General features: G+C 31.9%; 1 protein-coding gene across 2 annotated transcripts; it reads left to right on the top strand.

Annotated features, from left to right (window-relative positions):
- Positions 1-4,673: 4,673 nt before the first annotated feature.
- Positions 4,674-13,878, top strand: LOC112527943 (serine/threonine protein phosphatase 2A 55 kDa regulatory subunit B beta isoform-like). Of its 2 annotated transcripts, none has more exons than XM_025138806.1 (14): positions 4,674-4,997; positions 5,708-5,811; positions 5,931-6,029; positions 6,152-6,271; positions 6,468-6,674; positions 6,761-6,852; positions 8,108-8,226; positions 8,843-8,966; positions 9,602-9,725; positions 11,756-11,824; positions 11,929-12,020; positions 12,474-12,551; positions 12,651-12,721; positions 13,339-13,878. In XM_025138806.1, the coding sequence occupies exons 1-14, from the start codon at positions 4,898-4,900 to the stop codon at positions 13,482-13,484; spliced, it is 1,545 nt and encodes a 514-aa protein (XP_024994574.1). In that variant the 5' UTR covers positions 4,674-4,897; the 3' UTR covers positions 13,485-13,878. The 2 variants fall into 2 exon arrangements, with proteins under 2 accessions (XP_024994574.1, XP_024994572.1); XM_025138804.1 differs by having other exon boundaries at positions 6,468-6,677.
- Positions 13,879-17,361: the final 3,483 nt, after the last annotated feature.

Here is a 17,361-nt window from a genome sequence, read left to right as displayed (position 1 = left end):
GGCATAACCAAAGGCTAAAACCCTAATATGGAAAGCTATGAAGTATGAACGAGGGAAGTTTTGGGGCTTATTTCCCCAACGGCAGGAATTTGAATTGTAAAAAAAAATTAATGGATTTTATTGTTTGAAATAATTAAGTTTTTGATAATTTTTTTAGAATAAATAAGTTTTTGGATATTTTAAAATATGTTAAATAATTTATTGGACAATTTTTTGAAACAAATAAATTATTGGACATTTCAAAACATGTTAAATAACTTTTTAGAAAATTTAAAACATGTTAAATAACTCATTGAACAATTTTTTGGAACAAATAAGTCTTTGGACAATTCAAAATATGTTAAATAACTCCTTGGACTTTTCTAAAACATGTTGGATACATTCTTATGACTTGTACAACTAGTTAATGTGGTAAATAGTGAAAAAAAGTCCAAAAAAACACAATGAACATTCATATTTTGAACGATTAAGTCCCTAAACATTTTTTGAACAAAAAATAATTTAGATCTATAAAATTAAACAAATATAACAAAAGTACTTACATTTACAAAAAAAATAATTATATTTAAAAAATATTTTTGGTAAATTTTATTTTAATTAAAATTAAAATATATTTAGTCAGTGATTTTTCAAACTAAAAAAAATAAATTTTTTTATAAAGAATTATTGATTAAGTTTGTTTTAATTAAAAATAAAAATATTGTATTTTTAATTGAACTAAATTTCACCAGTAATCTTTTTAAATCTCTTTTTTAATTTAAAAAATTACATACATGATATATTTTATTTTTAATTAAAATAAATTTAATAATAATTCTTTTTAAATTTTTTTGTTTGAAAAATCACTGACAGAATATATTTTAATTTTAATTAAAATAAATTTTATCAAAAAAAATTAAAATGTAATTATTTTTTTGTAAATGTAAGTACTTTTTTGTTATATTTATTTAATTTTATAGATCTAAATATTTTTTGTTCAAAAAAATATTTAAGAACTTAATTGTTCAAAATATGAATGTTCATTGAGGGTTTTTTCGGAGTTTTGTAACTATTTTATCACTTTAACTAGTTGTACAAGTCATAAAAATGTATCCAACATGTTTTAGAAAAGTCCAAGGAGTTAATTAATATGTTTTGGATTGTTCAATGAGTTATTTAACATGTTTTGGAATGTTACAATGATTTATTTGTTCCAAAAAATTGTCCAAATACTTAATCATTTCAAACACTAAAGTCTATTAGGTTTTTTTAGATTTTTCCCGATTTTTAAATAAAAAATACAAAATAAATGTATATGTCACCTAGTTTTAAATAAATATCCATTTCAATCTATACTATATTATAAAGCATTTGACAAAAACTCTTAAAAACTATTTTTTATGCATGAAGTACTGTTTATTGATGCATATTGCGTACTTAAAATTCAAGATTACAAGTAAATTATGCATAAGTACAACTTATTAAAGCTTCATGTTTGAAGTTATGTAACTAACTGCAGATAAATATCTTATTTTAATTATAAAGTATCTAAAATATAATTAGGATAATCATTGAGTTATGACATAATGTTTAATTATTATCTTAGATAAATTATTTTATTAAACCAAAAATAAATTAGTTCGGTTTTAAAATTCAATTAAATCATAATAAAAAATTGAATTAAATAAATTACACACAAAAAAAAATTAAATAGTTAATTTGATATTAATATCGCTTATTTTTATCAAAATTTTATAATATTTTCAATTTTATATTTAATTCAAAAATAAAAATAATTATTTTTTCTCAAAACCACATAAAATCGCATTATAACAATGGTATACCCAAAATATAAAACGAAAGATTAAAATCAAGATGAATCTCGCTGCATTGTGCGAGTACCCATCTAGTTTTTATTTAATTTAACTGGGGACCCTTTTTTTTAATAACTCTCTCTCTTACTCACCACATCCGATTTAAACTATAAAAATACAATTAATTTAATATATTTAAACCTCTCTGTCTTATTTTCTTTTTCCTCTTTTATTCAAAAATTGATCATTTGAAGATGTGTTGCTCATGTAAATTTTGTTAAGATGATAATTCGAAAACACAACTGCAATCGAAAGAACAAGTACGAAAAAACCTGCAATACTGGATGTAGGAGACGATGGGGATTGTCATGAGATCACCGAAAATATTGTGAAATTTGATTCATACGTATCTTTTCCAAAACTTAAAAAAATATCCACTGGTTACACAAGTAATTCGATTAAAATTAATAAAAACAAATTAATTATTTGAAACATGAACCGACCTTTAAAAAAAATAAAGATGAAAAACAAATAAATGATCTCATTGGTTACTTCAAGGTTGCATCAGTTATACGATTCGAACATGTTGTACTTGATACGTTTAAGTATATAAAAAATGAACATTCACTTACACTCATGATGGTATTGACATATCGGTTTATTAAAATTGACAGTTAGTTGATGATTTTGATCCATTCATAATTTATTAAAAATTATGAAATCATAGAATTCGGCTAAAAAGAATCGGACGACTTTAGGGACCTTTAGTCTACCTTAAAAGTGCCTCTACTAAACAAAAGAATTAGATCCGCCATTGATACTTAACAAAAACAAAAAATCTATATTATATTTGTAATAATTTTGATATTGATATTTTTTTTCTAAGATGGTTTTTTATGGTTGTCTTATCTATACTATATTATAAAGCATTTGACACAAACTCTTAAAAATAACTTTGTATGCATAAGGTACTATTTATTGATGCATATTACCTAAAATTCAAGATTACAAGTAAAATGTGCATGAGTACATATTATTGAAGCTTCATGTTTGAATTCGTATAACTAACTGCATATAAACATAATCAAATACATGATAAACATCATTTTAAATATAAAAAATCTAAAATATAATTAAGATAATCATTGAGTTCTAACATAATATTTAATTACTATCTTAAATTTTGGACCAAAATTGAAGGCTTTTGTGATAGTTGAAGTATTGAACTCACTTTTAGGCTTGTGCTTTAGGTTTGATTTCTAGAGAAAACTTAATCATGGCTTTATATTAGATTCAATTTTCATGTTGTGGTTCGTCGTAAGTATTTAAAAAGCCAAGATACGAGTTTTTCAAAGAAACCATGCAAATGCTTTAAGTTTCGTTTTTTTGAAGAAAAAAAAACTTAGTGCACAAGTTTTTAATTACTTTTATCATTTTAAAAGCTTTACATTTTTTGCTTTAATTTAGGGTTTTTCTAACCCCACCCCCTATGGGTGCATGTGAGGGGGGGGGGGTGAGATTGTGTAGGGGGGTGAGTATGTGAGTGTGAGAGTGAGGGAAAGTTGTGAGGGTTGGTGTGAGAAGGAGAGTTATGAGGGTGAGAGTGAGGGTTGGTGTGAGGAGGAGGGGGGGTGAAAAGTGATGTAGGGGGGGGTGAGGATATCAATCCCCTTAATTTATCATCATTTACATTTCAGTCTTTTAAATTATTGCCATTTACATTCAAGTCATCTAATTTATGCAATTTACTTTCACCATTTATTCATTGTTGTTTACATTCTTGTATCATTTATTTTCCGTAATTTATTTGCAATAAGTTTCCTTTTCTAGACTTTAACAATTGCAATTTATTTTATGCATTTTTCCATTCCCGTTATTTACATTAAAGTCGTTACATCTTTTATAAAAAGAATCTTAACAATGATAAACTGACAATATTAGCTTGTAGTGTAATAATGAGTTAAGATTTAGACCGGTGAAAAAGTAAAAAAGATGTTTCGAATATAACAGTATAGTATCAAGTTATTTAAATCAAAATATTAATATTTCATTGAAGATTACATTTAACTAATTGACAACTAGTTATTTGTATGAAAATGTGTTAGCTTTCAACAAGTTATTTTAAATATTAATTATGAGATAACAATTATCTTGCTGTAATATATTTGTACCTGAATACTTGTTTTTATCTTAACAAATTTTTACACCATTTTTTTTATTGATTTTTCTGTAGTTGATAATTTATCAACCAACCAAAAGATATTTTCGAATTCGCCATCTGAAAACATCTTTTAAGGACCAGACTTTTTTAAAGACATTACAAGTCATGTTTTGTGGGAACGATGTTCGATACTTGTACCGTTATTACTTGTTACAATACAACAATAAATTAAGGTGTATATTTGTGTCAACGTCTATTTTTGCGTTTAATTTTAAGGGTTGTATAAACCTCATGACAATACACTAAAAATACAAAATGTGAAATTTAATGTTGATATATGTAAGTATAAAATTAATAATGAAGTTCAAGTAATATGTAAAGGGGTTTATTTACGAGACAAGATGATCCATCATAAAATAAAACGAAACATTAAAATCGAGATAAATACCATTTTAATAGATATATAATAAACTTAATTTATCAAATTCTTATCTATCGTGTAAGTATTTATTGGCAACTTATTTTATGAGTGTAATATTATGGTATATGAAAATGAAAAATTATGATATAATCGTTGTTGAAGATCTTAGTTTATAGGCCTCGGTGGGATTGAAATGAGAAATGGCATCGGGCCTAAAAGAGGGTTTCGGGGAGAGATTCCATTTGCCAAATAAGAGCAAGAAAACGAGAAATATAGGATACCGAGTCGATTCCAAATTTAGAAAATCTATACTCTATGCCTTCCTGAGGTTTTTCGTACACCTACTCACTCTGAATTCTCCAAATTGATTCCTCCAAGACAAAGGGAAATGCGGATTAGTGTCTAGAAATCGTTTTCGGTGTTCGATGAACGGATAAACTCGAGGTTTTCCATTTCTGATTCCATTTCAGCAACAATCAGCTTGATTTTGAGTGCTCGATTCTTGTTTCTGAAGTTCTCGAAATGGACGATGAGGGTGGTGCGGCTATGACTCCAGAGGGCTTGGACTGGAAATTCTCTCAGGTTTTTGGTGAACGTGCAGCAGGAGAAGAGGTTCAAGAAGGTACAGTAACATTTCATCGATGGCTATTATTTAATACTCGTAGATCATATTAGATTATATCTATCTCGTAATCTCTACTGTATTGCCTTGCATATACAAGTTTTGTGTATTTAGTATCTAATTTTAGTGTGTTCAGGTGGTGAGTTTTGCTTAATGTTGCATACAAACATAAACGTTTTGATGTCTAGATTGATTGATAATGGATTTTGTTGCATGTATATACAATGTAGTTATACCTTTTGTTTGATGATCTGAAGTTGAAGGTAAGGGCATTTGGCCTCCAAAGCTGAATTATGTATCTATTTTTACAGAACGCAGGGAGTAAACTGAAAGTACAGAATTTTTGAGTTTTAAAGGTTGGAATTCTGATATTTAAGCCAGAACATAGAGGCCAAATGGTTTTGAAACTAAATTAGGAACTTAGGTGGTCATCCACCGATTTGTTGTATTAAAAAACAATGATTTATCCCATGCATCAACATATTCCAATTACACACTATAGAATATGCCCTTTAAATCCGAAATAAACTAAAGGAGGGAAGAGGGACATTGCACCGGTGAAGCACCAATTGTGTGCCAAGGCCAACCATGCAACAAACTTCTATATCTTTTGCAACCTATACCTATTTGCAATCCTTGTACTGTTAGTCTTTTCATTTGATTGCTGACAATGTAGTTTACTAATTACACTTTGAATGCTTCCACTGCAGTTGATATCATTTCAGCAATAGAATTTGATAAAACTGGGAACCATCTTGCGACTGGAGATCGTGGGGGTCGTGTGGTTTTGTTCGAAAAAACTGACAGAGTAGATGTATGCTGGTTGACCATCTTTTTTGAAATTTGTTTACATTTATTCTCCTGACTTATTGTGATTTAAAGCTAAGATTGTTCACTGATATCCATATTGTAACATGAACATGTATAAAATAGCATGGTGTTCATCGAAGAGTTCTAGAGGGAATGGATTGTTCCAGCAGCCGGCACCCTGAATTTCGCTATAAAACTGAATTCCAGAGTCATGAGCCAGAGGTTCTCTATTGTCTAAATATTTAAAAAATTAGACTCCTTGTTGTTCTTGTTTTATTGTTCATTTTGTTTCAACATTTTTCGTACATGCATATTTATTCTCCCATTCATGCTTGTGATTTCAGTTTGACTATCTAAAGAGCTTGGAAATCGAGGAGAAAATCAACAAGATCAGATGGTGTCAGACAGCTAACAGCGCCATGTTTTTGCTATCTACCAATGATAAAACCATAAAGTTCTGGAAGGTAGAAATTTAAAAACATGGATAGTATTTCTTTTACCACCTCTGTGTGATTCATCGTGTAAAGGTTAATTGTTGTCTCTCCATGGAAGAAAATTAGGTGATGTCATAACCAGCAACTGTTTGTATTTCAAAGCTGCTAATCGCTGAAATAAGCTTTGCTGCTTTGGTATATGCTAATTTCCTTCTATTTTGACCAGGTCCAAGAAAAGAAGATCAAGCAGATAAGCAACTTGAATGTAGAGCCTTCAAGACCTACGAGCAATGGTTTTATTAGTAGTTCTAATGTACCTACCTCGTTCAAAGCATGTTCTGCAAATGGAGGATGTATCGACAATCGCCTGAGTTGTAGGAGCAACAATCTTTCGTTCCTGCCTGGGGGGATTACTTCTCTACGTTTACCTATGGTAGTTGTAATCCGCCTGATTAATTTATTATTTGCATTCTTGATTATTTAATCTTTTTCATCTTAATTTCCATCTGTCATATTCAGGTAACCAGTCATGAAAGCAGCCTTTTAGCTAGATGTCGAAGAACATATGCTCATGCCCATGACTATCATATTAATTCCATCTCGAATAACAGGTGTGCTCTGAACTCTGATATGATATGACTGGCTCTCCCATTTCATTCATGTGTTACCTTTTATACTTTGCACTAGTTCTGTGGACATGCTGGAATCTTGAAAGAAATAACAGAATAGTTCCTTTCTTTTTTGCTGTTAAATGAGTGTTGGATGATTGCATTTCCACCTAGGGGTTGGATACTTGGATATCCATCCTTTTAACAGGCAATAGTTAATCATGCTTGTTGGGTTTTGGCCAGCTTGCGTTGACCTAGAAAATTCTCAAATTGTCTTTCAGTATTGTGATGAGTAGTTGAGTTGAGAAGAGAAAGTGAATTTACCCTTCTAAGAAAGAAAATATTGGCATTTTATGCACAAGATTCTAACACATTGCCAATTTAGTTACATTTTTGTCATTGGGAACATGTTTGAATCTGTACACATTGTGGTGCTCCTAGTACCAGCAGCGTGTTGTATTCATGTTTGGACATGCTGCATTACTGTATTCTTTTTAAGTATATAATATTTTATATAAGGCAAATACTCACGCACACTCCTCAGATTGGTGAGGTTGAACCCTTGACCTCCTGGGAAGTTGGGCTCTATCGGTAACCCGACTACCACTGGGGCAATCACCCTTTGGTTCATGCATTAATCTTGTTAGCTATTTAAATGCCTTCTAATGATGCAGATTTTGGGCTCCCTTTCTGCTTGCTCAGTTGCTCACTTGCTCTATCATGTGTAACTGTTTGTTCTCTTTTTAAGATATATCTGAATGTTATTTGACATTTTTTCAGTTTCAAAGTGAGACAATGGTGCTCTAATCTTCACTTGTTCTTATGTTTCTGTCTATGAACTTTCTTGATTGGGGCACAAGTTATAAAGTGGGTTTTACAAAAGCATGTAAACCATGACATATCCTCATGCTAAAGTTTGCGATAAAAGAACAATTAAACAGGTCCATGCGCTCCTTGTCGAGCATTGAATCTGTCATCTAGGCTTGATACTTGATAGGTTGAGAAAAAGGAAGGGAGGAGAGAGAGATGGAGAGAGAGAGAGAGAAAATAATTTACAGAAGGTAAGTGCAGAAATAACAATTGAAGTGTCCAAATGAGGATCTGCTTATCATCAAGACATGGATTGAGAAATCAACAATCTGAATGTCTTTTCTAAGCATAACTATTGGATGTACACCTTTTATTCTCCATTGTGTTGCATCCTTCTTGACATCTATGGTATTTTTGGGAAGTAACTTTATCTTTTTTCGTTCTGTAGTGACGGTGAAACATTTATATCAGCGGATGATCTGCGTATAAACCTTTGGAACTTCGAAATTAGCAGTCAGAGTTTTAACATTGTTGACGTGAAGCCTGCAAACATGGAGGATTTAACCGGTAGATCTGAATTATAACGGTTTCTTCGTATTTAAATCTAGCTTGCGCAAATTTATTTTTATAAAAAAGTGATTTGCTGTAAGAAATTTGGTCATTTAGGTGCTCTTTGAGTTTTTTTATTTAGACATGGAACTAATTTTACTGATTAAAATCTTTTAGTAAGAGCTTCCTGTTGAAAATTGACCACAGTATCATGCTCTTTTCTTAAAACTTCTATTCAAGTCGAGTTGTAAGATGTACCGAGGCTTGAGTTCATTTGTAACGCTTCATTGTAAGAAATTTGGCCATTCTTTTTCTTCTTCGTATGAGGGTGCATTTGCCCATATTTTGTCAAGAATAGTGAAATGTAATGGGGCTTGAATTCGTTTATGGTGTTTGTGCGTATTGGGTTTAATTTCTCTTTCTGGGGCTTCTTGTGGTCTTGCTGTTGGATTATGCAAGTGCTCTAGTGCTGTAAACTTTAGCACTAGGTCTCTTCACCTTGTCTTTTTTCTTCCCTTGCAAGAGAGAAAATACAATTTGTCCTGTCGTAAACACATAAACAACAGAGCACCTGGAATCATGAAGTGATCCGGGGTTTTTACTTGTTAACACTTGTTTGAATTTGTGGCTGCAGAGGTAATAACTTCAGCAGAATTTCATCCTTCACACTGTAATATGTTGGCATATAGTAGCTCAAAAGGCTCGATAAGGCTTCTTGATTTGCGGCAATCAGCTTTATGTGACACTCATAGCAAATTGTAAGTGCATACCATTTCCTTCCCATCCACATTTGTACATGTGGAATGCATATTGGTGAGGACTTATTAGTTACATAATGAAAGGAGGGAGGGAGGGAGTTAGACACAGATCAACTATTATTTTGGGATTCATTGTACTTGGCTTTTGTTGCAAAAAATCATTGTTCTCGTGAAGATGCTAAAAGGACACTACGTTTTTGTGAGAATGAGCAATTTTGGGAAAAAATGGTTACTACAATGCTTTTCGTTGCATTTACATTTTCGTAATTTGTGCAGATTTGCTCATCCTTGTCAAACAAAGCAAGTTCTTTGCGTTTGCGCAAGAATGATTGTCTATTTGCAAGATAAAAAGCCAATAAGGTCAAAAAAGTTGAATACTCTAGAAATTAAATGTGAGGGACATATCTTGGGTCCATGCAACAGTATTTTTCATGGGGAGCTGGACCTGCTTTTTGTGAGTTCCTCTAATCTAACCGGTGCTTGCTGAGGAATTACTGTGCTACATAGGTCCTTATATAAGATATATCGAGCCCATTGCCTACATGTACTGCATTCACATATGAAGTTCTTTTCTTAATGGGAAGAAGAAAATACTTCTTTTAACTTGTATTTGAATTGTTCATGTACTGCTACAGGTTTGAAGAAAATGAGCCTCCTGGTTCAAAATCTTTTTTCACAGATATTATATCCTCAATTTCTGATATAAAGTTTGCAAAGGGGGGTAGGTATATACTAAGTCGTGACTACATGACCCTTAAGGTACTTTCTTAATAATCCATGAGTGTGCTTTTTTTCTTTAAGATTACTGTTGAATATTTTTCTTATGAAAGCAACTGTCTGGTTCATATATATAGTACACATGCATAAGTTTACCTGTAACATGATGTTCAGGGTGGAAAGACTATACATGCGCCATTAGTTTACAACTGATCAATGCGATTACTTGCAAGAAGTACTTGTATATGGGATTGGTGCAATATAAGTGAAGGCTATTCTGGTATTTTAGTATTTTGGTATGAGCATCAGTCCCAACCTTTTGACTTCCATCTAATGTGTTAACAAGTATATAGCAATGATTAACATTCATATGGAGCAGTTTGCATAACACTCTGAATTTGTGATCCATGATGGGCTAAGCCAATTAGTGAGGTAGGATGTGGAGAGGATAAAAGCTGTTGAAACTCGAGAAATTCTAGAGGTGATTTTTGTATGGAGGCTTATTGTCTTCCAGTGCTCCAAATATGTAGGGTGAGAATGCATAGGTCTGGAGTATGGGGTTTGATGCCATCTTGGGTGCCATAATTGGCATGTTGTGCCATATGGTCCATATCCATCCCAATGATAGATGGTCCCAGTAATTGGCCCAGATGACAACTTTGTTAATAGGGACATCACATATCTTCTGTCTTCACAAAAGGACAATAACTTCTTGTAAGTTTGTCTATAAATCATCTTAGTCCAACAGGGAGTGGCCCTAAGTGTAATCATAATGATTCTGGGCCATGTTTTGACTTTTGTGCAGGTCACCTGCATGGGTTTGGGTTTGCAGATGATGCCCCATTGTTGATTCTTATCTGAAAGGGTACCCATAGGGAATGCATTCCTGGGATGTGAGTAAACCACCTTTGATTACTAACAGTAAATGACTAAGAAGAATTCAAGTCCATAGATGATTAGTTAAATGTGGGAACTGACAAGTTCAGAAGAACAAATAGCACAATCAATTTGCATGGCACTATTTGGCGTTGGTGATGAATGGACTTAGATGCACGTCTGCTGGTCAAGGATAAGAGAAAAGTAGGCAGGTCTACAGAGAAGATACCACATAAATAAAAAAGAGCAAATGCACCAAAATGGAACCGACTTTTTTTTCATTCCTATTTTGGGGACCCAACTTTCAAAATTCAATTTTGGGGATCCAACTTTCAAAACTCTCGGACCGGTGACCAAATTCATGTTCCCAATATAGGAAAGAAAACAAAGTTGGTTTCATTTTGGCTCCCTAAATGAGAGGTTTTGAAAGCTGGTTCCCCAAAACAGTAACATAGGCAAAGTTGGTTTCATTTTGGTGCAATTTAATAGAACATGAATATTCTGCATCTTAAAGAACTGTACATTTACTTGAAAAATAAAGAAATGATGTATCTACATGCTGAAATCTGTTGTCTGAAGGTGGCTGGCCAGGCGCCTAATAGAAAATTAGTGTAATTTCTTGATTTTGGAACAATGCTTGCCCCCAAAAGAGGAGCAAAAAGGCGTCTATTAGTTAATTACATGCCTGGTGAGAATTCAGGTTATGTCTGATGCCTTGAATGAAAGGACTCTGCACCTCATGAGATTTTCTGTGGTGGGTAAATCATTGCAGTAAATCACGGTTACAATGATTAAAAATGTGCTAGATGTGATAAAAAATTACACATGTAGTAGAAACTTGGTTCTCTAACAAGCCAGAAATCAAAATTTCAACAGTGACAAAGTCAGAGCAAAGATAAATACAAGTGCCAAATTTCTTCAAATTCATGTCCGTACAGTTGTAACGTGCTTCACTTTTTCTTTGCATGCTTATGTGGTTTGTTCATCTCAAATAATGTTTGGAATAATATGGTGGTTTCCTGAGGAAGATTTCTTATGTATGCATATACACAAGTATTGGAATAATATACTGCTATTTGTTTATAATTATGTATTCGTTGAACTCATGCATAATTGCTCAAATGTCTCTGTGAAACACTCGTAGGCCTAACCAGCTGTCTCAGTTCTCATACTTGGTTTTCATTCTTGTTTGTCAGCTGTGGGACATAAATATGGGTTCTGGCCCAGTTGCAACTTTCCAGGTGCATGAACATTTGAGACCCAAGGTATTAAAACTTTCACATGGCTCCGTTTAATGTTTAATAGAACTGTAGTAGCTTAACAAGATCCACCTTGTGAATCAAAGTCTCATTCTTTGTCTCTCCTTCAGCTGTGTGATTTGTATGAAAATGATTCGATCTTTGACAAGTTTGAGTGTTGTCTGAGTGGAGATGGACAGCGGGTTGCAACTGGTTCATACAGGTCTGACTTGCACTTTCTTGATTGTTAGTGCCCTGTTTTAGTACTTACCCAATTCATGTTTCTATTATCTGGCTATCTGCCTCCAAATTCTAGTTTGTTTTTTAAAACGGCCACTCCAGTTTTAATTACAGTTGTACATGCTTGGGACTAATTGGTATCTTTTGTGCCATGTATATCAACGTTAGTGTGCATCATTATGTGCAATGTGCATTGCCAACCATGTATTTTTCTAACTGCTAAATGGACCACATTAGTAAATGTGGCTAACAGCTTTGGGGAGAGGGTTGTTCGTTTCAATGCCAAATGAAAAGAAAAAAAATCAGAAAACTAAATGTGAACAGGCTGAGCTATCGACTCTGATGTAAACCATGACCAAGACATTTGAGATAGACTTCTGTTTTTCTATGAGGACTTGAAAGTTCGATGTTGTACTAACTATAATTTGTAATCCAGCAATACGTTTCGTGTGTTTGGTTGTTCTGAGGGCAGCTCAGAAGCAACAACTTTAGAGGCAACCAAGAATCCTGCAAGGTATTATTGGCAAATGTGAACGAGACATTTACTTCTGCTCATTTCTCAAACTTATAAATACTGTATTTCATGTTGTTTATGTTTGTAATGAACTAATAGGAGACAAATTCAGACCCCTCCAAGATTCTTAAGATCCCCTGGAAACCAGTCCCATGGCGTTAACAAGCGAGGTATGTACATCATTTCTACCGACAATTATTTCATTGGCGCCTGATTTTTGACACCAAATTTAGGATGACAATTAACCTGCATATAATCATAAACTATGTCCATAATCATCAATAAGAACCCTGGATAATTTCACATCAAAGTGACATGTTAATATTAAAAGGTACATAAATCAAATTACTACATCCATCTCCGAAACATAAACCATAGTTGGTGTTAAATGAGTTGCTCTTCTTATCCCATGAGAACCGCATCATTTTCGTCCCGGGCATTCCTTTTTGGAAAGGTTTCCTGTTAAGATTACCTATTTGTCCATGATAATGTTTCTAAATTCTGTAATTTGTTGTCTTGTGTCAAATGAGTTTCTTCCTCTATCCTATGAGAATTACAGCACATTTTTTGTCCCACAAGAATTATATGCAGGTTAATTGTCTGTATACACAGATAAATATCAATGACTTAAAGAGGCTTCTATGGAAGGCAATCTAATATATTTAGGTCTATTTAAGTCCAAGCTATATGGGCCTAAACATACTTAAAATTAGTGGGTCTAAATAGACCTATATTAAATGGAGTATTAAGCAGATGGTGACTAATTATTTAATGATTTGTCCTTCAGAGGGATCAGATTATAACTCAGGAGGAGTTGACATGAACGGAAACACTTTTGATTTGTCAACAAAGTTGCTCCACCTTGCATGGCACCCTAATGAAAACTCGATCGCTTGTGCTGCTTCAAACAGCCTATACATGTATTATGCATGAAGATGGAGTGTACATTGTTGTTACTTGGACTTGGAAATTGTGGCTTTTGTCATGTAGTCGAAACACAGGCATTTAATGTGTCAATGGATCCATCGTCAAATTATATCTGCAGCACCAACCTCAAAAGCTATATATGGAGAAAGGTAGGTGCAGTTCCGTATCATTAATTATTAATGTCGTACTATACTGTTTAGATGGAACGAATATAAGCTCTCCTACAACCAAAAAATTGAACCACAGGGTTTATTTTTGGATTGGGAGGAAGAAGCTGTGTGTGTGTGTGTGTTGTGCATAAATTATGTTTAGACCTGGACTTAAACTGTATATTTGTTGAATGGGAGAGTTTGAGACTCATTTATATGTTATGTTGGCTGCTAGTCTTTAGATTGCAAAATTGGGAGCAATATATATTATTTTTATTGCACATTTTTTGTTTATGGTAATTGTAAATGGCCTACTGTTTTTGAATCATAAGGTTCCATCCTAGATACTATAATTATGTGTTTCATTTTGGTTGTCCCATATCATATGTTTCTTTTGTTCCTCCATTGGAACCTGCCTCCATTTTTTGGTTCATTCACCCTTCCTTGTATTTGGACGAAGTCATCCTGTCGTTGCGAAACACTATAACTCACCTAGTCAAATCTAATCTAATTTCAACATGTTCCATTCAGGTATCAAACTTAATCTTAAAAACATACAAATATTTGATTATTAATTCAAAACTTAAACAATATGTTGAAATCAAAATCAGTCTTGTTTAAGGGTAATCAAAATCAATCATATGGGTGCATTAATTTTAGTCATTGTTACAGGTGTTTAACATATCTATTTTATTTTTATATAACATTAAAAGATAAATATGTAATAATATATGTGCTTCATTTATGTAACGTTAAAACAATTAAGATGAAACTCATAAAATAACAATATAAGTTTTGGATGATCAAAATTCAAGGCGCCTTAATTTCTCACAAATGGCAATATCAACGAGTTCTAAGGACTCGTTGTTCCTTCAACAATTAAAATGGATAAAAGTAAATCTGTTATCCCTTACAAAATAAATATATTTATTTATCGGACATTTTATTTATAATAGGCATGATATGGATAAAGTATATTTTTCGTTACTTAATTATTATTCATTAAAATATAAATAATAATAATAATAAAAAAACTCACTTAATATATAAATGATATGGATATGGTTATGATTATGAGTTTTGTAACTGTTCGTTTGGTTCTCCATTATTTTGATTAGATATGATGGGGTAACACAATAACTTTTATCTAAGATTCTAAATTATATGAGATGTTGAGTGATGGCAAAGTCAAGCCTACATTTTCCACAATGTGGCTTATGATGACAAAGGTAAGTAAAACACTAAAAAAAGTAAAAAAATCAAATATCACGTTACAAAAACCACACATAGGGTCATGACGTGCCTCATGCTTAACATAGCGTCAGACACGAGTCTTGGGCCACGACGGATATCACGACGAGCCCTTCAAAAACCTTGCTTTTATCCAATCTATACCGTACACGTTGCCAATCCTAACTCAAAACACTACAAGGCCATTTAATAAGAACACTTATCTTGGTAATTAAGCATTTATCGGTTCAACTATCATGTTGGGTAAACATAACAAGGATCGAGAATCTTATCCAGTAAGAAGGAAGACAAGGATGAAGAGTTTTACCCGGTGAGTGAGAGTGATTACCGTGTTATAAACACTTATCCATCAATCCAATTTGATGACCGAGAATGTTGCCTCGTAATTAAAAAAAGGCTTAACTGGTAAATGTTTGGTAAAAACAGCCCCTACATCTAAGATGGGAAGCTGTTGGAAGTTTGTGGTCACCCAAATCCAACCATGGTAATTGGGTGGGGTTATTAAGATGTAGTTTGCAACCATGCTCCAGCCTTTGCTTTAACAAACATCAAGAGGATCCTCTGAACATAAAGTCTTCCCCTCAATGAATCTCCTTTTTGTTGCATTAGATTTTTTTTTTTTTTAAATGGAAGAAAAATATGCAGAGAGAGATTTTGTTGGACCACATTTAATTGAAATATTAATTACCGATGTTATAATCACATTTTATAATATTTATGTGTGTGGAAAACACGAAAGTAAGAAATTTAATTAATGGTTAAAAATGATGATGATGATAGATACATGTCAAGTCAACTAAAGTTGGAAGATTTGCATTTTGTTGATTTCATACTTAATCAAATCATTAATTAGAAACAAATATGAATATCAATTAATACTTTATGATGATTCTTAATTTTTAAATCAACATGTTGACTTTTGTAAGTGTATGCTAAGTACCAAATTAAGAGGGTCTTGTTTATATAATATTTGAAAATTAATAGAATAGAATAGAATAGGTTGTAAATTGTGTTTGGATTTGATTATGGTATATAAATTTAAAATTACTTTAATTTATAAGTAATTAACAAAATCTTAATTATTTAAGAAACGAACGACAGTATAACTTTTTGATAGACAAGAAGTATGAAAATTGTCTAAAATAATATACTAACTTCTTCTCCTCTGCTGGTGTTAATATGAAAATAAATAGGTGAAAATTTATTTTCATATTAACACCTTTGCTATTGAATGCTAAAAGAAAAGAAAGATAAAATGTCAACCATATAAATATAAAGCAGTTCCCATATTCTAGAAACACATAAAAGGGCACTTTCCCAATCCTCATTATCTGATAGGATACAGGGGTCAGGGGTGCCCCACTCTCTGACTTTTTATTTTTGGAAATTAGGGCTCCAATTACATTTTGGTTTTATTTAAACAAAATTGATTACCCAAGATTTTAATCTCTTTTTTTTTTTTTTTCTTCTTCATATGAACCTGTTTTTAAGAACATCTACATCTACTCAATGATTGAGTGAGAATAAATGTGTGTTATATTTTTGAAAGATAATCAATCATATTTGGTTGATTGAAAAGTGAATGAGATAATTAAAGTAGTTTAAACAAAGTCCATAGGTGAAACCAATAAATTCATAAGTAAAACAACGATTTTTGTTTAATGTATGAACTTTAGTTGTTCTAATTTTTTTTTACCAAAGTTCATAACTGAAACAAGAAATTTCATTATCTCATTTCAACATGGTAAGTCAATGAGATAATTAACTACACATTCTTAGGAAAATTAAAACAATCATTTTGATTTTGATTTTGAGTTGTTAGTTTATTTTATTTCTATATATAATCATTACATTTGCAAATGGATTGGAAGGTTAAAATGTTATCTAGGAATGGGTTAAAATGTAAAAAAAGAAAAAGAAAAAGAAAGAAGATCGTGAAAGTGGAGGACCAAATCTATAAATAGAATCCATGGAATTTGGTGATTCCCATCTTTAAAGGGGAAGTAATGTAATGTGAAATGGTGGCAACTTTCTTCAATGGAGTTGAAACTTTCTTCATCAGTTGGTCAAATTCAAGGTACAATATCCTCATGTTTCTGCATGCAAATATCACATTATATTATTCATCAAATCTAATTAATGTTTTTAATAAACCAATAATAAATGTTATTTTAAAAAATATATATATATATAGAGGCCTATTCAAAGGAGAACTGAGTTGTTTGTGGTAACTGTGAGAACCAATCTCAACCAATCATTTTAATATATTAATTATACAATTAAAATCAAATTAAAAGGGTATGTTAGTCAATTCTTAATTTAAAATTAAATTTTAATTTTTAAAATGCAACCGTTTCAAATAAAATAATTAATATTGATTTGCATTCCAAAAATAAAATATTGATAAGATTTAGTGAAATAATTTCAAAAAAATTTATCCGTTTGTGCAAACATGTTCATGATTCTGATAAATTACATGAAAT

The sequence above is a fragment of the Cynara cardunculus genome (assembly GCF_001531365.2).
Source record: "Cynara cardunculus var. scolymus isolate 2C chromosome LG 15, CcrdV1, whole genome shotgun sequence".
Classification (NCBI taxonomy): domain Eukaryota; kingdom Viridiplantae; phylum Streptophyta; class Magnoliopsida; order Asterales; family Asteraceae; genus Cynara; species Cynara cardunculus.
This window is presented reverse-complemented; position numbering and strand designations above follow the sequence as displayed.